The sequence below is a fragment of the Falco biarmicus genome, chromosome Z (genome assembly GCF_023638135.1).
Source record: "Falco biarmicus isolate bFalBia1 chromosome Z, bFalBia1.pri, whole genome shotgun sequence".
Classification (NCBI taxonomy): Eukaryota; Metazoa; Chordata; class Aves; order Falconiformes; family Falconidae; genus Falco; species Falco biarmicus.
The window spans coordinates 45553708-45577464 of NC_079311.1; the positions used below are offsets into that span (position 1 = coordinate 45553708).

At 40.5% G+C, this 23757-nt stretch overlaps 1 protein-coding gene across 2 annotated transcripts in view; it reads right to left on the reverse strand.

Moving 5' to 3' along the window:
- Positions 1-23757, reverse strand: part of APBA1 (amyloid beta precursor protein binding family A member 1) — a 90115-nt gene that overhangs the window by 33538 nt on the left and 32820 nt on the right. For both annotated transcript variants that reach the window (XM_056324990.1, XM_056324989.1), the window contains exon 2: positions 3026-4230. In XM_056324990.1, the coding sequence (XP_056180965.1) occupies positions 3026-4177 (1152 nt within the window). In that variant the 5' untranslated portion in view covers positions 4178-4230. The remainder of the gene's footprint in view (positions 1-3025; positions 4231-23757) is intronic.

A 23757-nucleotide genomic window follows, 5' to 3' on the forward strand; every position in this document is an offset into this window, starting at 1 on the left:
TTGAGAAGAAATACATAGGAATGACTGAAATTCCTTGTAGATAAAGTGTGAATAAACCTGAAAACAAACAGATACAGTGACCTGTAGCTTTCTTACCATCACAGTCGTTGCATGTCTTTTCTAACAGTCCCAAACCATACCCAGCTGCAGGCCAGCTGAACACTTTTGGATTGTTAGCTACACAAAATAGTCTCTGGACACTTCCAACTGGTACTCTACCAAACATTCTGCTGGGAATGTATCATCCAAATGCCCAGCACTGAGAAGTAACAGCTGCTTTCTTGTGAAAATAGCAAAAGAGGTTGTTGTATTAATGTGTGAACTGCAAATCATTCTTCTGATTCCCTGGCTTCATTGTTCTCTTGTGGAGAACTCCTAGCTAAATAAAAAGTGACTGCTATTTGTATCTAAAAATGTCTTAGCACTTTCAGTATTATATGGTTAACAACACAAAATGATTACAAATATTTTCAAGTTAAGTCCTATCTCTAAAAGCAAAATTGTTTTGTTAAAAAACAATGTGGGGACCATTTTCAACGTAGACCTGCAGAATAACTGAAGGTAATAAAAGCACCCCATTTGCATCACTTATCTGTAGCCTCTTGATACTTTTGGGGGAAGAAAAGGGTGTCTGCCTTATGTAATTCTTTTTTATTTCAAGTCCAATGTTACACATCAGACTTAATAACATCTCTGGCATTTACTCTGAGAAGCTCCTGTCTGAGATCCTGTTCCTTTCTCAAGGGAGACAGAAGAAATATCTACATTTAGATGAATGAACTTCAACTATATATTTATTACAATTTATCACTTATGGTCACTCGGTCAACACAACCTAATTTACCCAGTTTACTGCTAAGCGGTTCTACAAATGCTTTGTTAAAGAAAGCAGACTGCTTAGACTGTTCATGAGTTGGTATCTGAATTAAAGAATCCAGTAAAGCAAATACATACCTCACCTTTAGTGAAAAACAGAATTCCTACCCAGTCCCAGGTCCCTTCTTCTACAGCATGTATTCCCCTCAGTCTGCTAGAGATCTTCTAAACTATACACTTGACTTCCTTCCTTCCACGAACACAGACTGTCTGCCCATCTGCAACCATTGTTTATCTTTGCAGTGAGCTATATTAACTGTCATTATACGTCACTGTTTTGATTACAGCCAGGGCTGAAAATCTCAGTCAGGTTCTTATCTGACAGGCTATGAGAAATATGGAATGAGAAATCAACTTTTGGTGCAAAACAGAAACCTCTGTGTATTTCAACACTTAATGTAGATACCAACCAACAGAAACACCTGTTCTTTTTACTATATGAACATACCAGGCTGAATCCTACCAGCATACCTTAGGCAATTGAATTCAGGAAGGTGCAGCAAGAGTTTGGAGAGCAGCTGGAGCACCTTCAGGAAGGACTCAGTACTCTCAGGATCCCCAACCTAATGTCACTGAGACCATTTACAATCAGACAATCAGGAAGCAACAGGAAGTTCTTTGATCTTCCCAGACAAAGACAGCACTTACAAACACAGACAATATGGTAAACAAAATGTACAGCAAAATCTACCTGAAAAATGGGAGAGAAATAATTACAGCTTCTGGAAATTTGTAAAGAAGTTAAGTTAAAAATAATTGTTCTCCCATATAGAACAATCTGGAAGATTGCTTTAGCCCTTTATGTGACTGCTAATCAACTCTGTAACAGAAATAATTAAAAAAGAAAAAAATCAATTAAACTATGAAGTAAAAAATCCCAACCCAAACACACTCATCACTGTGTGTTTCCAACAGTTTTCCAGGAAAAATAAAATCTGGAAGCTGCATGTATCAGTCAGCTTGCATGGTTTTTGAGAAACTCAAATACCATGTTCCAAAAATCTCTTCCTATCTGTAGAATACTAGCCTTCATTGCCTTGAAGGCAGACAAAGAAATCAGAAGCCTGTCATAGATCTACATGGCATATGATCTTTTTTCACCATCTGAATTCCCTTTGCAGAGGCTGAGGTGTTTTGGATAGTTCTGATGAATTTATAGAATGTAACAATAATTCAGTTTCAAACACCAAACAACACATAAAATGTTCTATTTTCAGTGTTCTTCCAAAAAACCAAAGGTCACAAAAAAAATTCCACAGCAGTTTAGAGGATGGAGCAGATGTTTGCAGTGCCCTTATCCTTGAAGTAATAGCATGGGTCCATATGATATACTATTTTTGGCCAGCAAATTTAGCTTACCAGCTCTTTTCATATCAGGCAAAAACGTAATGTAGTTAACAGTTGTTTATGAGTTTATTTTACTAGAAATGCAGAAAACCATAAAACTTCAAGTAAAGACTGTCATACAGGCAGCTGCAACCACAAACTGAGAACTGATTCTGATCCAAATTCAACTTCATGCCAAAAGTACAGAATTTCAGAAATGTTGATGCTGTAAATCTGAACAATGGCCTTTGACACTTAGGTTGCTGTACAGTAAATATGCTTTACAGCGAAAATGTAATATACTGAGGTTTGTAACACATTTCTAGAGCCTGCTAGTAGACAAAAACCTGCAACTTTTCTGGAATATGACTCTGAGCCATGGTAACATCATGAAGAATATTAACAGATTTCTAGTGGAATTGTTAGTATTGTTATGTGACAGAAAACGAAACTTAGAAACCTGCAATTAACAGAAACACACAAGGACAGGTAATAGAGGACAAAGTGTTTGGTAGCTAGTCTAAAATATCCAATGGCAGTAAAAAATGTAACAGCATTTGTTTCAGAAAAAACAAGTAAAGAGCTTCATGTGACAAATTCTTGTACAGTATGGCTGGGGGTCAGCAGTGATGCATAAAGAAAAATTTGGCCCACTGATAATGCACATGCTCTTTAAAGTACAAACTCAAAAAAGCAGTACATACTCTACTGAAGGATAAGTCACAGAACAAGAACAAAATGCATCTTCCTTCACTGCCATGTTTGCCACATTTAAAGGAACGAGACATACATAACCTGAGAGCTGAAAGCTTTGTATACTCACATCTCCATCTAGTGGCCTCTGGTCGTCAGAGTCCCTGGTTGGACTGACGTCCTGCCTCATCACCCAGATAGGCTCCTTAGGTTCATCAGGGGTATAAGGAGAACGGATGGTCCTTGTCTTCACCTCCTCAATAGCCTCTTTAATATCCTTGATGGCCAGTGAAATTGCATCTTTCTTTTCCTTGCTGTACCTCTGTACAGATTCTCCCGAGCTGGGTGCAACTCGAGACACAGCTGGGAGCTGGCCGTTACTTTCATGCCCACCACCAGCAACAGCATGACCATGCTCCAAACTCTGCTCCGCCTCTGGCATGTCTTCAGCTGCCTTGTCTAAGCTCTGAGAGCTCATGCTCTGCTTCACCTCTGCTACAATCTGATCAATGTCCTCCTCTTGTTCGTAACTATCCATTCTCGGGTAGGGTGCAAACTCTGCCTCCTTCTCAGGGCTGTCAGACTCTCCATCAGACCGTTCATCATAATGGTGAAGGCGAGCACCAAGTGCCTCCTTGCGGTAGTTGTCGGCTTCCTCCCTCTCCCGCTCATACTGTTGGATCCCGTCCCTGACATCGAGGTCTGGTGTATCTCCTATCTCCTCATACACATGCTCCTGCAGTCCATAGTCGGCGTAAGGCTCAGCATACTGTTCATCTTCTCCTCGGTGGAAGAGCCGATGCGTATAGACATAACCTGAGTAGGCTGCATTCATGGCTTCCTCGTGTTCAATGGAATGGAAATGTAAGTGATTGGGCAATGTTCGATTATGAATGGCCTCGCCATGCTCAGCCTCGGCATTCTCCGTGTACTCCTCAGACTCAGGCCTGTACTGCACTGCATACATGCTCTCATCCTCATTTTCCTGAACTCTCTCTGTGTCATAACTGTCCTCCACTGTGGCTATCACATCCCCTTCTGCAGTATCTGTGTGATTGTGGAAACCACTCTCAGTGCTGGCTGACCGAGCTAACATCCCTTCCTCCTCCTGGCCGGACAGGCCCCTTTGGCTGCTGTCTGTATGCCTTGGGTAGTGAGTTGCATACCGCTGCTCCTCTTCCACCTCTGAGTGCTCCAGGTCGGCCTCCACTGACTCGTTCACTGCTCCGCTTGCTGGCTTTTCATGTACTTCCCCCTCAGGTGGTCCAACCAAATGGTTCATGGCAAGTTCTGGTGGGTAGGTCCCTTAATGTATTGACATTTTGTCTATCACAGCTGGAAAGAAATAAAAAAAAACACTCTTGACATTACTCTTAAAAAAAAGTAGAGTCAATAAACGGAAGCAACAAAAGGCACCCTACCCTTCCTTCCCCAGCAGACGAACATTTGACTTCATCAGCTCTGAAGTCAGATGACAGCCAGCAAAACAGTATGACCTCCCATGCAAACAATCTCCAACAGCAGCAACCAACAAAAATCCCCTTGGGGACTGAACTTCTTATTTCTACAGACATGCTTTGCGGAAGGATCATTTCCAAGCAATTCCTTGGAGATGCTTCTATGGAGTGCTGTGGCAATTCAATGAAGTTGGCAAGCAAATGTTAGAAAAGCTAACTTTTGCCAGGGACTCAACCATGGTAGAGCTATGACAAGAATATTCCACCTTTGCTCTACTGCTCTCCCTACAGCGCACTAACACAGTGTGAAGGAAGGATTCTGTAATGTAGAACCACAGATTCAGTAACATCATGGGAGTCTGCAGTTGCTCAGGTACATGACAGCTATGCATACTACACTTCTTCAGTATGGTATCTTCAGCTAAGCTACTCACCCTATGCACTTTTGAAAAAACAATCAGAAATAAAAACGCACTCTCAGGGTATCTGAAACACCTTATCCCTAGAGAAGCCCATGACACCTAGATACAACATCGTTACCTTTGTAGAATGTCTCTGTAATCACTTTAAGATGGCTTCTGCACCAAGTATCTTTCCTAAACCATGGAGAAGTCATAACCATGACCACATTGAGACTAATGAGTGATCTTACCCTTGATGACTTTGAGCAAAAATCTCAAAAGATGACAGAATTACTGAAGAGGTCTGTCAATAATAGTAAATATATAAGCCACAGAAACAGGAAAGCGCCATAAGAATACAGATTAGCTTCTGCAAGTTTCATAGAGCAAACAGGTCTATCTATCTCAGAAGGCTTCATTTTTAGGTAAGGGCTTCAGCTGTTTTGAACCTTGCCCTATGTTTTTAAAATGTGTCATAAAAAGGACATTTTATGTCTTTTTAGGTCCCTAGGTCAAACCACATATCCTTAAGTAAAATGCAGCTCTAGACCATGACTTACAAGTCCTAAAAGAAAAGGTACCTGTTGGAAAACTTCTAACTTGGAGGATCTATAAAAGCATGCGCCAACTACCAATTAAAAAAAATTAACATGAATGTAAAATAGTACTTAAATCTACTGAACTGAGGCAAGGAATCTCAGGTGACACTTTGCTGACTAAATGAGCTCTGTGCAACAAAAGCAGTGAGAATAACTTCCTGTGACGAGAAAGCAACAGTCATTTCAGTTGCCCTCTATTAGTTAAGTTGACAGGTACGCAAGCCTCAGTGGGAGTTACTTGTGCTATATTTCCATGGGAAATCTAGTGGGAGCAGCTTCCAGCTCAGCAAACACTCCTTGTCTTTGTCACACCTAATGTTTTAGCCTTTAAAACTTAATAGTCCTTTTAAAATAAAGGAAACAAAATATATCTTGGCCCTTGTTCCAGACAGATCTTTACATTTTCAGAAACAGCATATACATAGTATTTGCAAATCTAGCATGCTGTGTTTAATCTCTAATACATGCATTTCTCACCCTCATCACAAGGCAGAAAAATGTATAGTATATCATATAGTATATAAAAAATGCAGTTCTAAAATAATAACCCTATTCAAAATGCAGTTCTAAAGTAATAGCCCTTTGAAAAGTCCATACCAAGCAGGACTGCCTGCTTCCACTGAAGTCAGTTATAAAACTTCCATTGCTTTGGACATAGACAGCACTAGGCTTAAATAAAGGACTGTTTAAAAATTCTACCTTAAATGGGTTGCACTCAAGCAGCCCCTGACTTGCACCTAAGTGTCACTGGTCAGCCACAGGAAAGGGGCAGTACTAATTGAAAGAAATGAAGTTACACATAAACACAGGATGATGACCAACTTTCTGAAATCTTTACCACATGTTATCCTGCCACATTTTTAACATTTTTCAGTTAGAAAGGCAAAATTCAACTACATGAAGACTACCCATACCTCAAGTCAAACAAGGTATCAAATGCCACAATATTTATAACAATGAAAGTTCTGATAATATCTGAAAATACATGATTCTGGTTTAGAAGTCTACATATGCAACATAATGCATACTACAGACAGCAGCATTACTAACATGTCTAGCTGTGAGAAACAAACTGCAGAAACTGCAAATAGAAAATACTGCTGAAAACTACCTGAGAGCCCCAATATTCTCCTTTTGTAAACTGGAAGTCTCCAAATTTCCACTTGTAAAATTGCTCTCATTTGAAGAATGATCTCAGGTTAGCATCAAATATTGATATCCTGAAATTTTCAAGGTTGTGTCTTTTGAGGGGATGAGGATGAAACTGTTAAGCTTTACTTAAAGCTTTTTACTGGAAAAGATTCTCTTGTGTTGCCCTTCCTCCAGTAATTTCAATTTAATGTTACTCTTTAATTCTAGAAGTAATAAAACATTGTTTTCAGATGTATTTTGAAACTTTCAAAAAAGAAATTTTAATTGTTAGAACAGAAGATAAGTTTACTTCAAAAACTGTAGATCTGAATAAATGCCCTTAGGTCACCTAAGCCCCAATAACCTTCAATGAAAAGTAAGCTTCTAAGTCACGTACATTTATTTAACTGTTTAACAATCAGTCTTTAGGACAATAATTTAAAGAACTACCTATTAAGGTTGGGGGTTAGAAGCACTAAATCCATTTTCATACATGGTAGGTGGAAAACTGCTAAAAACCAATTTTTTTCATTCTTAGTAGCATTTCCCTAAAGCAAATACAAGGTCTACCTGATTTTTCTCACCAGGCCTTCAAAAAAGCATTTTATTTCCAGCAAGCAAACAAAAATCAATAATTATATAAAATGCCATAGATGGAAGAAAATATAAGCAAGAGAGGTCATCTGACCTTGGAAATAAAGACACAACACCCATCTGAAAGATATTATCCTCTCACATTAATTACCCTGCACAACAGCTATGCTCCAGTAATCAAACATACACAGGAAAGTGCTCTGTAAGCACTCTTAGCTTTGCACTCAGGACTTGATGGATAAATCTCTCCAAAATAGAGAAATCAAAGGCTGATTACTACTGCAACTAGCTCTTTGCTGAAGGTTAAACTACCTTCCTGCCTGTAAAGAAGAAAAAAATCTCCACATATTTCTCAAGCAATATAAGGAAAACCTGGAAGTTTAAGGATTTTTCTCTGCTACTTTATATTACAAAAAAGAAGTGTTTAAAACACCACCAAAGGGCATACGATCATCTTGGAGCAAGACCACAACATCCATTCCCAGTGCTACTCAGGAAAAGTCACGCAATAAGAAAAGGTGAAAATGTGAGTGTTCAGATTCTAACTTAGTTTGTTATTTGCTTCTCAAGTCCAGATGTATAATTGATTGCTTTATTTTTTATATGTTTTTAAATATGTTTTATATGTTTGTTTATGATTGTTTCTTGTGCATGCAGGCAGAAATGAAGCTTTTTTTTTTTTTCTTAAATTATTCCAAATACACCTTTTAGAGTTGACTTTGTAAGAGCACTATGCATCCTATTTCCACAGTCCAGTCCCCACTTTTTGGAATAAAAGATCGCAGGTGCAGTAGGTCTTGTACTATTATTACTGTCTCAAAACAAAGCTGTGTGCCAGGTGGAAGCAAGAGAACCCCTAGACATACACGTAGCCAGTGGCTTTTGTCACACAGAGGATAACAGGGTAACAGTTAGGAGGGGACCACAGGAGGTCTCCAGCCCAAGCCCTGCCCAAAGCACAGCCTGCCCTGAGCTCAGGCCAGGCTGACCAGGGCCTTACCCACCTGGGGCCTGATAACCTCCAAGGCTGGGGATGGCACAGCCTGTCTGGGCCCCCGCTCCACTTCTGGGCTGTCCTTGCTGGGAGAACTTTTCTTCCTTTCAGCCAGTTTGAATTTCCCTATTTCAGAATTTGCCTGTCTCTGACCCACCCTCCTGCCCCACACTACCGTGAAGAGCCCAGCTGCATCTCCTCCATCCCCTGGCCTCTTTGGGTGCCCCCAAAACTGTCCCTCCTCCCAGCTGGGCCAGCCCTGGTCCCACAGCCTCCCCTTGCAGGACAAGGGCTCCAGCCCCACCATCTCTGTCGCCTCCCCACATCTCTCACCAGTTTTTCAGTGTCGTTCCCGTACTGGGGCCCAAAGTGAAGGCAGTGCCCAGGTGAGGTCTGAAAGGTGCTGAGCAGAGGGGACAGTCCCTGCCCTCCCCTGGCTTTTAAGGCCATGTCCTGCTCACACTGACCCAGGCACTGTTGTCCGTTTTTTTGCTGCTCAGGCCATGACCCAGAGCTGCCCCTTGGCCCCACCAACCCCAGACTGTATTGCTGTGAGGGGTATTACACGTATACATCTTTTAAATAGTCTTTTCATTTATAAGAAGCATAACTGTTTCCTCTTATTTTGCAGAACTTTTGCAAGAGAAGAAGTTATTACGCCAGTTGAGCATGTAAGCAAAAATAGTTTTGTCTTCCCTAAAACCTTTGGATGTATTTACCCATGTCTTTCACAAAAAATAGTTATTCTTTGAACACATTTAACCATAACTCTAACTCACACGAGAAGCAAAGAGACCTCTGAATCTGAGAAGGCACATTCTCTGTGGAATTTCACAAAGCACCTGTGTTTTTCCAGACTCCAGCAATACACCGCTGTATCGCTTGTAGAGATACAGTTATTGACAAAACATACAAACAAAAGCTAACTTTCAAAAAAACAACATAGTCAATGTTAGCAAATCTATGTTTTTGAGACACACCTTCGAAATATTTTTTTTTTTTTATAAAGAGCCCCTATGGTATAAAATGGCTGAGAATTTAACAACATATGTGATGCCCTCTCAGAGAGAATTCCCCACCTCTCCTGTGTTAGATGATTCTCTTTCCTGAACCGTAAACCCAATCGCTTCTGCTGCCATGTGCTAAGTAAGCTCATCCAAAAGAGCTTTAAAAAAAAAAAAAGCTGTGAAAGTATGCTTCTTGCCAGTCAGCAAAAGCAGCACTTGGAAAGTGACATTAATACCACATGCACACACACTCATGCATTCGTTCACACTGATGAGGCTGAACAACTAACACTCAAAATGTTTTAAGTGTAAAGCCAAAAAGCTGCATGCAGTGTTACTCCGCACACAAAAATTTTATACAAATGTTTGTGGAATCCTTGTATCACTGTAATATTTTAAACAAGTTAAACACATTAGTTTCAACACTATAATTTGCCTTTAATATTTTCTGAAAAGTCTTTTACTTCAGTTTTCTTCATAATAATCCTGCAAGCTTCCATTTCTGAGTCCTAGGGCTGCTTCTGAACTCGGCAGGAGCAAAGTTCAAAACACACTCTTACTTGCTGTTCAATAAAAGGCCTTTTACTTTCTACTAAGGTATGTAAATTTCAAAAGGGGGTAGCTTCCACCTGCATCATTCTTTTTTGACCACAACTAGCCTAAAAGAGTACACAGAATCCTAATAAAAAGTAAGAAAATACTGCTGTTAAAATAAAAGAGAGCTGTACATTGGCCTATGCTTACAATGTCACCTTGGCCATGGCACCTCAAAGTCCTGTGCCTAACAAGAGAATTGCAACTAGCCAAAGATCAAGCACCCTGGCACAAGACTCAGTGGCTTACTATTCAGGTGTCCCACAACTGAAAGCACACAAGAAGTCCAATTTTGGGCATAACAGAGGAAAAAAATGCAAACCCATGAATTTATGACTGAAGAACCACCGCACTACTAGAACAGGACCATCACAGGATTTAAGCCTGCAGCAGAAAAATAAACAAAACCTACAAGTTCTTGGGAATTTTTTTATACATCTATTTTTATCTGTTATACATCAATAATTACATCTATTGTTTAGATGAGTAGTTATAAGCTTCCCCATAAACAACACAAACATGATGTTATTAACACCAGAGATGTATATGGAACAATAACGAAAGGAGTACACAAGCCACGATGGAATGGAAGTGAATTGGATTGAGCTGCATTGTGCACCAGAGTAACTCAAAAGCAGATCAAGCAGGCAAGAGATTTCAGTTTCCCACTGTTTCTAAAAATATTTTGGCTCTCACCAGGGTATAAAATTCTGTGGTGGAAAGGGTAAAGATGTGTCAGCAGCAGACATCCTAAACCACATAATCTCAGACTAACTCTGTGATTACAGGGAACTAATCTGAATTTCTGCTTACATCAGCTCTTAAATAGCTCTTCAAATTAAATTGACATCATAACTCAAGAAACCTGATCAGGTCACACAACGCCCCTCTGGAGTCTGGAAATGTCATCACTCCCCAGACAACAGAGTACTAAGACCATGCCATATTTCGCTCAACTTCATTGTTAACCCTCCATTTTTTAATTCTGTGTACCTATTTTTGAACTTTTTGTTCTGATAACACAACTTCACCCTTGCTGCAAGTCTTCAAAAAGCATGCTCCTATTTCACCTACTGCAGCACACAATCTGGTGAAACTACAGAAGACCAGTTGAAAAAACTGACCGTTTATCTGAAAAATGTCTTTACAAGTTTATATAAGCTTTCAAAAGTACTTTAGATGAATTATGATATTTACAACAACTGCTTATTGAAAACAGAAATTACTTACTGCCTATACGAATCACCTGTACCTGTTTTTAATACGGAATTAAAACAAATAAGAAGCATCATTTTCCAAGTCTTCAATCAATAAGAAAATTTTTTTTTGAAAAGTAATAATGAGCTTTAGGCATCCAATTATTAAACTGAATATCTATGAAGAAAGAAAAAAACAGTTTCCTGTTCCATTGAACCTGAGCACACTGAAAAGCTGATGACGAGTACGCAGTCAATGACAAAGCCAATATAATAGGCACAGGATGAAAAAAACCCAAACCACCAGCTCCTTCATCTCCTACCCACGGGTCTTCTTCCTCCAGGCCCATGCCTGCCCCCAAGAAAAGAAAGGGGAGCTGAGAGAAACCTGCACATGATAGAAAAGAACCCCGAAGTTTTGTTCATAGTAAACAGATCTAGAATTACCACAATTAATGAGCTCTCAAAACTCACTTTTTCTCTCCTTCCAATTCCCACCTTATTCAAAATTAAAATTTAAACTTGTGCAAGAAACACCATTCAGTAATCTTAAATGCAGACAGGCCAGATCTCGTAATCTTCTAGAGCACTGAAGAGAAAGAGTACTCTGATCAGAAGAGCAACAGACCTTCCCACCACCTTTTAACACTGAAGTCCTGCCTACACAAGAAACAAAGGCAATGGACTCTGAGAGTATGTGAAGTCATCCATCTGCTGACCGAGGAAGGTTAGCTGGTATTATGGCCCAAACAGACGAGATGAACCAAAAGCAGTAGAGACAAATCTTGACAAGGATCCACAAGCAACCTCTGTTGTAAAGTACAATTAGACACACCAGATCAAAGACACTTCAAAAAACCAATTAATCACAAATCCAGATTGTAATTGGTTAAGGGAACAAATCTGACTGCTCTCCCCAACCAGAATGATTAAGCATCATAAGTCCTGTAACATCTAAGCTAAAGGAAATTGGGGGTTCTCTTTCTGCTGTGATTCTTTGACAGGTTACTGATGGTTTTATTCCTGGGTATATTATGGATTGCACCTTTAATTAGCAGCTGAATAATCTAAATTTTTGACCACTGGAATTGTTACTCTGGTATTTACATCATGGTTACTAATAAAACCCATTTCCAAAGAAGAAAGAGAAACTGAAATAGTATATAAGCAATGTCAAAGTACAACAACATTTAAGATCAGTATTACAATGCAACACTAGCTTCAATCTCTGCTATAACTACAATTACTAAAAATGAATTTTACTAAATCAGAACATATGGTTGTTTGTAATTTACTATTTTTACCTCCTCTGTGTAAAAGGGCAGAACTGTCTCAGAGTGCACAGTGGAAAACGCTGACTCTTCAGTGATGAATTCTGAATGCAAATGATGTTATCTTTAAACTGGTGACATTTTTATAGTGATGAAAACTATATATTTCCCTCTATTTAAACAAAGAGGGATTTGACCAATGCTACAAAAAAACCCCAAATCGACCCAGCAAGCCCAATACCCTCTCTATCTCCTTTGAGATGCCATTAATAGCATAATACAGAACAGAGGCAGACAGAGCTAAAAAATATGATCCAGGAAGCTGCAGGGCATGGCTGTCTTTAGGGTGCGTAAGGATGGCTCAAGCTTCACTCACATAGAGAGTAAAAACTAGTATGTCCAAAAAGCCCTTGGATATTCCTCCTCTGCCTGCACATACAGACTTCATCCAACCTTTCTGGATGAATCTTACTCAGTTCTATTCTTGGTCAGTGTTGCACAGTCTGAAGCAACGTATCTTTGGTATAAGCAAGACAGGAGATGGATCAGTCAAGAATCAAGATTGAGAACACTCTTCATCTGTTGAAATTTTTGTCACTTAGTCCTCCTGATTTAGTAACCTGAAGTGATACTGTGAGGGGGAAATAAAGTTTATCAATTTTGTTATAAAAAGCAAAGTTTTCAAAAAAAACCTCTAGATTTTTTTTAATTCTTTAATGCAATCAAGCCACAGGTTATGACAGACACACATACATTTGTATGGTATTGAGACCACTTCAAGAAAAGAAGGGTCTTGTAGAATGTGAGAGAAGGCTCTTGAGCAAATATGTAGCTTTCAGTAAAACCAAGCTGAACAACAGACAGTGAAGTCCAGCTAGTTTGCCTGATTAGTTTCATTCAGCTGAGAGAAGCAAATTGCACAATACTGTTTGCAGAAGAGAGTTTCAAAGAAAAAAAGGCTGAAGTAGCAGAATAGTACACATGTGGAGAGAAAAGGAAAAAGCCTCTAGGACATATAAGCAATAACTTCTTTACTTCTTAAATGCATCTCTAATAAATCTAACAGTTAGCAAGACAACTGAGCAACATATCTTGATTTAAAAATCTGTTTCCTTTCATCCCAAACTCAAACCCAAAAGTACAGGATCAACCAGCACCCATGCGCATTTGACTGGCCTTACCATACCTGCCTCTGCCAGTTCTGTTCCAGGGTCCCAAACAGCAAAATTTTTCTAGCCTGAAAACCTAACAATTTCTGCACCCTCAGTGACTTAGGAAGCAAGATACACCCTGTGAGCCTCCCCAAAGCTGATGAGAGAGAGTTAGTTATTCACACAGAGAGGATATCAGCATCACTCTTTCCTCTGCACTGAGGAAGGTCTTGACTGAAACGTACTTTTCAGAACCACCACATTTCTGTTAGCGGAACTAGCTGTTCCAAGGCCACTACACATGAAATTTTGTTAAAACTGCCCTTTTCACTTGCTGTTTTTCTCTGCTGTAATTCCACTACTTGGATGTGTTTATAATATAAAAAGATTTGATATGGTTAAGTAAGCATATTAAAAATATTTTACATGAAATATACTCTTCTACTAAATTCTAAGTACTGCTATATAAAAAAAGACAAAGTAACCTACTTTTACAGAAATGTGAGCCAGCTGAAGGGGTTTTTTTAAGTCAGTTCTGTTTGGAAGAGAGACAAAAGCACTGCAGGGGTGGAAGGAATGAACAATTTTAAAAAAGGCAACTGCCACCCTGCATGTGTTTACAAAATCTTTTATTTATGTTCTGTTTTGCTTATGAATGCATCTTCAAATGCCGTTACACTATATCCTTTTTTCCCATTGTCTGTATGTGTTACTTGACTTGGACAGATTTGTGCAGAGCCTCTAGCTGTAAATATTGCATAGGGAGGGAAAAGTGTGTTTGGGTGACTTGCCTCAGTTTTCTTTGTTTTTCTTCTGAATTCTCTCCTGTGTAATTGTGTTCTGGTAAGTTTTCTTTGTGGGTAGAGACTGGCAAGTGTATGGAAAGCTTTGTGGTTTTGATAAAGTGCATCTAGTTTTGATTTTCATGATCTGGTGGTAGTGTGAAGTGGTTAACCAAATTAGCATCAACAGATTTATTTTTTTTTTTCACCTGATAGGACCCCCATGGCTGCAGCTAGGCATCACTCCCACCTCCCTTGCTCAGACTGTAATCTTTGAGCAAGCTGCTGTTTGAGAGACACATCTGAAGACCCTGAGCTGTGTACAGTGTGATTACTAATACTCTTCAAGTTCTGTTCCAAGCTGCGCATGTGGAGAAATGTCAGCCTTCGTTAGGGTTTAGTTATGTCTGGGGAACATGTTACATGGACTTCTCTGGACAAGTAAAGCTTTTAGCTGTATAAAAGTTGTAAAAACCCATGGATCAGTAGTAAATCCAACTTCTTAAAAACCACAAAGCATTATGACCCACCCACTCCCCTAAGCTCTTGCTTGCTTGAACTGCAGCATAAACCATTTAGAAAGACCTGTAATTTTCAAAGTTTGTCAACCCACAACATTCATTCCATTATCCTACACTGGACAGATGTTACGCTGCCACACTACAATTATCAAGGCATTCACTTACCTTTTAAAACATTAGCACAACATAAACTTCCTTACAGTCTTCTGGGACTCTGGCATTGTTGTAATAGCTATTGAAAACTAAGGGTCCAAAGGGCTTCTCTGCTACACCCTTCTAAACATCAGTGACCTGACCAGAACAATTTTTATGTACAAAAGCAGACAATCAACAGTAGGAATTTAGCATGGCCAAGTTTCAAGACTTCCAAACAGGCCAGTTTCTGCAAACAGTTACTCATGCAGATCCCGAGCTCAAATACACAACATCCAGGCTCTGGAACAAAAAGTGAGTCACAAGCTGAAGTGATGTTTTGATTACATTAATTAACTAATTTTGATTAAATTAATTATTTGATTAAAGCAGGCACACAACTGAAAAAATCACAGTCAATCCTGGGAAAACATTGTTTGCTCTTTCAGACCTGTGGCTGGGGTTTTGGCTTTTCTGAAAGTCTCTGAAATTCTGACTCTCATCAATTCTAATTGAAAAAAGTCTCAAAAAAAAGGGAGAGGAAGGAGAGGGGAAGGGCAGGAAGGAAGTAGCACAAAAAATTCTGGAACTTAGCAGAGTGAACAGGTTGTATACACTTGTCAGAGGCAGTTTCTCAGATGGATCTACATTTGTGTTTTAGTTTGCAGCCGAAGTACACTTTCAAAGGGCAGCTTCTGATGGCCCACACACACTGCACTTCAGTGCACGCTGCAGAACACACTCGGAGATCACGTACCTGATTTCTTCCAAACAACAATCAATTGGCAGAAGATTCAGGAGTGCCCCTAATTTGCTCAATCTGCTGGTAAGCATTCAGGCACAGGACCAGTTGTGGCGGTGTGCTTTGACAACACTCTCCTGACCTGGCCCTTTTCTGCTTAAACAATAGCCACCAGTGGTGCTGTGATGGCTGCATCTGCCTTAAGCTGAACTTTGGGGAGCCAGGTAACAGCACAATAGCTAAGGGCCATAAATCTAGCTCAACAGCTGAGGGCTAGTTGAGCATGCACCAACCAAAATACAGCTGGTACGCAAACGACTATGGCAATCACATTACTCCATAAACAGTGTACAGCACAGGGCCTGCTGAGGTCTTCTGCATGGCAGCGGGCTGCATGCCAGGACCTCCTCTTGAGCAGGGGCACCTCTCAAGGTTACTCCTCTAGGTTGAGAGATTCCTTGCTGCAACAGATTCATGGTAAGTGATTAATAGCACGCTAAACTTCGAAATCTTAGCTAAGTGGTATAAAGGATTGATTGTGCACATATCCTTTTGATATAAACCACTGACCGAGTCTGAGACTAAGTATGGATCCAGCCACACCTAGACTCCTGAGAAAGAGTTTAGAAACTAAAGGGGTCCCTTCTGAACCTCATGACTCAATGGGATGGTCTCCCTGACAGTTTTGTCAGATCCTGTCCTCTATGCAGTAAATGATCAAGTGTACCTTGCCACCAAACCTTGTTAAACCACTGCTGCATTTACTATCAAACTTTGTTAAACTGATGTTTTATATCAACAAACATATTGCTACTTCATTCCTAGGAGTGAAGTGCATCAATCCATCCATGACACCAACCAGAGCTCATGTGATACAAGACTCCTCAAATGTGAGTAAGGTTGTATGTTAGGTCTTTGGTACCAAAGATTTTGTCCTACAGATCCAGCCAGACTGCAGCCAAGTCAGGGAAAGCTCAGGGCAGTTCAACAGAAATATTTGTTTGGTAATATTATCATAATTTCTAACTTAAGCTAATTCTTTTAATCATATGGGAATATTTTCTCTCAGATGTATTTTCACTAGTGGGATGGGAAAGACAATAACATTATAGACACAGGTGAAATATTTGACAAACCAGTGTATTCTGGTACCTCCTTGCATACTCAGACGGTTCTTACAAAGTCATAGAGTCAGAAAAATGCTAATTGGAAGTGACCACTGGAGATCATCCAGACCAACCAGCTCCCTAAAGTAGAACTAATGCAAATACCAGATGGCGCTGGTCACAGCTTTGAGTGGCCACACCTCAACCCCCCCCTGCAGATAGGTTATTCCACCTATTCCACCATCCCTCTGGGCACCCAGTCTGGTTTTGCACTTACCTTACCTTACTAGCCTTAAGAATTTTTCCATTATATTCAATCTCAGTATGCATTACTGTGATAACTTGGTGCAGCTGAAACATCAGAACTGACCTTCCAACAAATTCCTCATTTGTTTATGTAATGTGCCCATTTATAAGAGTAAATATGCACTTGGGAAAACACATTCAGAGGAGCAAAGAACATAAGGCAAAAAGGGTGGGTGGAGGGGCAGCAGAAAAGAAGGGGAATATAACACACAAGGTATATATTAACCTTCAAAACTATTTTTTAAATGCATTAAGAATCATAATAAAAATACATAAGCTATAAAGAAGAGAAGTCTTGGGGGTAAAAAGGGGGAAAACTTGCATCTAACGTCTTTAAAAGGTATTTAGAAATTCTGTTTTTTACTCCTGATTATATTATGAATTTCATTGTATCAGATCATTAGACATCGGCTAAGATCTATCTAGTGGCACTGAAAATTTTTGAAGAATCAGATTAATATAATTCAGTTTAAAAAAGACTTCTGAATGACTGCTACTTTTGACTGGAATTGTTAAGTGAAACTAAGCTCCAGTATCTTTGCAGGCATGCATTGTTTCCTAACCAAAAGAGTGTAACTTTCAGGTAACCACATATGAAGGTGCTATTAACAGATTCTTCTACGTAGCAGGATGTGGTGGGTTGACCCTGTCTGGACACCACGTGCCCACCAAAACCGCTCCATCACTCCCCTCCTCAGCTGGACAGGGAAGAGAAAATATAACGAAAGGCTCATGGGTTGAGATGAGGACAGGGAGATCACTCAGTAATTACTGCCATGGGCAAAACAGACTCAGCTTGGGGAAATGAATTAATTTACTGTCAATCAAAAGGGAGTAGGCTGATAAGAAATAAAAGCAAATCTTAAAACACCTTCCCACCACCGCTCCCTTCTTCCCACGCTCAACTTTACTCCCCATCTCTCTACCTCCTCCCCACCCAGTGGCACAGGGGGACGGGGAACGGGCACTGTGATCAGTTCATCACACATTGCCTCTGCTGCTTTTTCCTCCTCACAGGGAGGGCTCCTCACACTCCTCCCCTGCTCCAGCGTGGGGTCCCTCCCATGGGACACAGTCCTCCAGGAACTTCTCCAACATGAGCCCTTCCCATGGGCTACAGTTCTTCACGAACCGCCCCAGCGCGGGTCCCTCCCACGGGTGCCGTCCATCAGGCCCAGCCTGCTCCAGCGTGGGTCCCCCGTGGGGTCACAAGCCCGGCCAGCAAACCTGCTCCAGCGCGGGCTCCTCTCCACATGGGGCCACAGGCCCTGCCAGGAGCTGCTCCAGCCTGGGCCGTCCCCAGGGTCACAGCCTCCTTTGGGCACCCACCTGCTCTGGCGTGGGGACCTGCATGGGCTGCAGGTGGGGATCTGCTCCACCATGGACCTCCACGTGCTGCAGGGGCACAGCCTGCCTCGCCGTGGGCTGCACCACGGGCTGCAGGGGGATCTGCTCTGGCACCTGGAGCCCCTCCTGCCCCTCCGTCTGCACTGACCTCGGTGTCTGCACAGTTGCTTCTCTCAGAGATTCTCACTCCTCTCTTCTGGCTGCTGTTGCGCAGATTTTTTTTCCCCTTTTTAAACATTTTATCACCGAGGTGCTACCACCATCACTGATGGGCTCAGCCTTGGCCAGTGGTGGGTTCATCCTGAGGCTGGCTAGCACCGGCCCTATTGGACATGAAGCTTCTGGTATCTTCTCACAGAAGGCACCCCTGCAGCCCCTCACTACCAAATCTTTGCCATGTGAACACACAGGGCACAAGAGTACAGTGTACCAGTTGTACCAATGTAACACTGGTCAAGAAGGCACTTTTCACTACTTGAAGAACAAACAGCTTTCTGAGTTAATTGTCTTATGCTGTCATTCCTGAAAGGTAACCAATAGTCTACATGCACATACAGAGATTTTTTCTTAGGACCAAGTGGACCAGTAACCCATTTTGCCTGACCCCCTACATCCTACAGGCCAAAAAAATTTTTATTCTGTAATTCTAGAGCAATTCTGCCCACATATTGTTTTGTTTACAGGATCCTAAGCATACTCACACTTCTCACTAAAATGACTAAAATGACAATACTGGCAATGTAAGGCTGCAGCTCAGTCTAATGACTCTTCCACTGGTACAAGCACAAAAACATGGCCTTCAGAGCAGCCTTGGGGCAATTCTCAAAAAAAATCTACAAGTCTTAATAAGGCTTAAGGGATTTCAAAAAACATTTCATGTTCAAAAATGTTTCCCTGTCATTTTCAACTTTTGCATCTTTTATTCTTACCGTGGTACTTCTTGTGTGAATACAGAAACTGAAATTCCACTGCAGGTCCTACCAAAATAATCTAACAGGATATCAAAAACCAGGCTGCACCTTTCCAAAAGAAAAGCATCCACCACTAGGTAAATGCTTAAAAGCAAAATACTTTGCCACAGAAGTTATCCCAATCAGTTTTGCAAAAAAGACCAAACATTTCAGAAAAAAACCCCCACAAAACCAAAAAACAAAACCCAGACAAACAGAAAAGGTCTAAGTAGGAAAGACTCATCCATGAAGCAGATCAGGGCTAATGCTGTTAAGATTTGACAAAAATGCCCATCTTTTTTAACAGCATTTACTTTTTCAAAGCGGTGTTCAAATCCTTTTTCTCTCCTGTGTGTGGTTTTGAGCCAAGAAACACACACTGATAGCGGCTTTAAGCTATGCAGATCTCATCTTTTGTCAACCATGATCACACTGGAGTATCATCTGGCAATATAAACAAGGTAACATCGTCCACAAGTCAAGTCCCCAGGTTATCCATCCTTATGACAACATGAGGGGTTGGACTAGACGATCTTTAAAGGTCCCTTCCAACCCAAACCATTCTGAGATTCTATAAAAAAATGAGATAAACCCAAGCTCATTATTGAAGATGTAGCTTCTGTTTCTCTACTCCATACAAAGGCCCTCTTCTCAAGCCTGTGGACTGGCTTTTCCAACTATTGAAAACATATTTTTTATAGCTAGCTGCATCACAAGAGGGATTCTTAAATGCATACACCTCCTTCAGAAAAAAATGAAGGAAAGTATAAATTTGTATTCAGACTAGGAACAGCCAACACAAGATTTGCCTGTAAGTTCTGCTAAAATGTAGGAATGACCTTTGCAAATACAGGTATTTCTGATGTAATTAGCTTGCATTAGTATATTTATCAAAAGAAAAACCAAATTCCAAAACTTACGTGACCTGTTCCCTTCTAAGCTGTGTTGTCAGATTTATTTCCAGAACAAAGAAAATAAGATGTTCTACATAACTAATTTTTTTACTTTTTGACTTACTAACATTCAGCTATTGTAAAGCTCAATATGAAATCTGGTTCGAATATCTATATACCAACCACTTCACATACTGTTAAGAAATTAGCAGCCCCAAAGTACAGATAAGCAGCAGGTCCAATCTACATTAATGAAAACTTACACATGCAAACCTCAGATCAGGCTGAAAGGTAAATGTACAAACCAAAAGACAAGTGCGCAACAGGCATTTGGAAGGCACTGATCAAGCCACTTGACATCAGAAAGTTATTTTAATCCAATGAGACAGGCATTCCAACACAGACAGGAAAAGCTGCAGGACACTATGGATCAGAGAGTGGGAAAAGATCATATGATGTCAAGTCCAAAAGAAATTCCATTGACGTGGAACAGACCGTTGAGATTTTCCTGCAAACTTTCCAACTAGGGATTTCATGGAGCAAAGATGCGACAGAGGGACAGACTCCAGCATCACAACACCTCTTAATGTTCACACAGAAAAGAACCTTACAGTGCCCTGCCATGCTGCTCTGTGGCTGTGTCTTTGCAAACCCAGCATATTTAACTGTAAGCTATTCACAGCCACAAACATGAGAAATACTACAGAAGTGAACACACCTTCACCAAGCTCTAAGGTAGAGGCAAGCATTTAAAATGTTCCTCTTAAAAGCAGGTTACAAAAACCTCAAGGGATAAAAATAGCTTTTCCTCACAAAGCTCAAACTGGACTGGAGAGTCTGACAGTAGGTATTACACCCCCAGGTAGGATGCCAGAGTATATAAGCCAAATACCAACTTATTTAAACTGGACAGTCTGGAAGCAAGCAGCAAACATTCTGCATCAGTTATATTGGTGTGCAAAGTCATCTTAAAGAATGCAAATTAGCACATATTAGGCTGATTATTTGCTCAAGGGGACAGTGTGTAACCGTAAATGTAAACACTGAAAACTAGAAAAAGGTCAGCAATAGAAAACTGGGCAGATAAACTACGACCTCAATTATTTTATCGAGTATAGAAATGGACCTAAAAAACAGCAGCAAAGCAAGATTCTCTGCACACAATTCAGGCACATCAGAACAAACATGAGCACTGCATTGCACATGCAAAGCAAGATAAATTTTATGCAAATATCTGCCCTAGCAAATTTGGGAGAAAATACAAAATAGATAAACCTAGCCTAACAGCAAAAACATAACAGAAAAAAGAAACCAAACAATAAAAAACAACCCAGTGACAGAAAAACTGCTACACTATAAAAAAGAACACAGAAAATCCCTTTTGTTCCTGAACATTCAATAAACCCCAATTAATTCTTTGTACTATGATATTTAATTCTGCATGGTTTGAGAATAATACCGGTTTGAGAATACAATCACAATTCTGGTAACACTTAAAAGCCAAAACACAGATGTATTTTTCAGCTTATAGGAATAACAGCATGCAGACAAACATTTTAAAGGGCTCACCCAGGAAACATGAATATTACAAAAAATAGGAAAAAAAAATATCAGCAAACCCACCAGTCCAACTCAAGGCACAACAAAGCAGATTCAACCGCAGAATCACAAGCTCAAAATCGATAATCCATACCTATTGTGAAGAATTAAAGCACCAGAAATCACTAAAGGAAAACAAGCAAGAGAGCCTTGCTTGGGACCACGCAGGGAACAACAGCTTGGCTCTCAGCCATGGCAAGCACAGCCAAATCCCATCCCCACATGTTCCCTGTAGGTCCCAGAGGGGTCGGCTTTGCTCGTATCAGGCTCTGGAACATCACCACCCAGGTTTTCCTCACCTCAAATCCATTCCTGCATTTTAGAAAACGCAGCTGTGGCTCTAACCCTTTGACGCCTGTTTTGCCCAAAGGATTCTGAACTCCTCAGAATAACAGTATTAAAGAAATGTGGAAACAAACTATTTCATATGTCAGATGATACTTCCTACACATGCACATGTATGGGGAAAGATGGGTCCCTTCTGTGACAACTCTGCTGGACAGAAGTCCATGTCTGGACCAACACCAGCAGCACCGGCTGGCACAGGGGCATTGCCAACCACAAACCTAAGCACTCTGATGATGGTATCAAGGACCCATCTGCAAGTACATTAGATTTTCCCAATATTCTACCGTGTGTGTGTGTGTCTTGGTGTTTTATATATATATATATATATATATATATATATATATATATATAAATTTTATATGGTTATTTTATATATATTTGTATATATATATAAATATATATAAACCACATTTTTAGTATGATTTATAAGTGTATAAATCACACTGTCTAACCTTTTTGTCCCAAGGCTTGCATTTCTCCTGCCACCGCACATAAAGACCCCTGCCCGGAGTCCCAAGCAGCTGCACCACTCTCTCCTGCCAAACCCTAGAACTACCCACCCTGCACCCCCTAAGTGAATCCAAGGCTACCCACAACTCTCCAGCTATGCACTGCCATAACTGCTTCAACATTCTAAGCTTCCCAGTACAAACATTTGCAAATCTGAGTCATAACTTAAGAAGAAAAAGCCAGCTCACTTGCCTCCCCTAAGGTAACAACTGCACTTGCTCTGTACCGGGTGCAGTGCCTGGGCACTGGTAGAGGAGGCTGTGAGGCAGCTGCTGCAAGGAACATAGTATCTGGTGCACTGAAGTAAAGTCAGTATACTAAATTTTCAGAAACAGATGTTACCCAGCTTGCAAGAAGAAATTAGCTTCTCCAAATCCATTCCTAAACTGGTTTATGGTTCTGTACTTCTTTAAACAATGGGTAATATGTGACTACACATTATTTCATCAAGAGGAAAAACAACAAAACCAAACAAACAAAGCACTTCCAAGAAATTTCAGTTGGTAAATACAGTTTCTAGGACACCTCAGAGTAACACGCTAGTAACACTTGCACCAGATCAGTTGACAGTTCCCTACATATTCTGTCTGCAAATATCTCATTGCAGAAACACATCTCAGGTCTCTGCAGTCCAAGCAGGTGGACAAAAAATGAAATGGCAGCAATCACCCAACTAATTTGCAGAGCACAGACTTAGAACATGAAGGTAACAGAACCTCCTCTGAGCTTGTGCTCTGAAATATGGCTACAGACCGCAGACATACTCAGAAGCACCCATGTGAATACTACTGGCTAAGGCTCATTTTCAGAAGCAATTTAGGAAGCTCAAATACTGCATGACTTTAAGAGAATACAGGCTTCCAAACAAAGAAATAGCATTCTGTTCTGTAATATTTAAAGACTATTTACTTCAAAGAGTTTGATTACATTTCTACTGTCCCCTTTGGAGGCTCTCCTGCCCTATGCTACCTATTCACCTGGTACTAATGACATTGCCAGATATGGCTGTGACAGATCAGAAATTTTTAGTTTCTAGGAGATTGCTGAAGTCGTCAGAGACACAGATGTCTCCCTCTCCAATTCCCCCGTCAGGTGTAAAGACCCAAGTAAAGGCAGATGTATAACTTGAGATGAACACATGGCTGTAGAAACAGCAACAGCAGAAGGGTTTTAATTTTCTTGACTGAGAGCACCTGTTTGGCAAATGAAGGATGGCCAAAATATGCAGAGA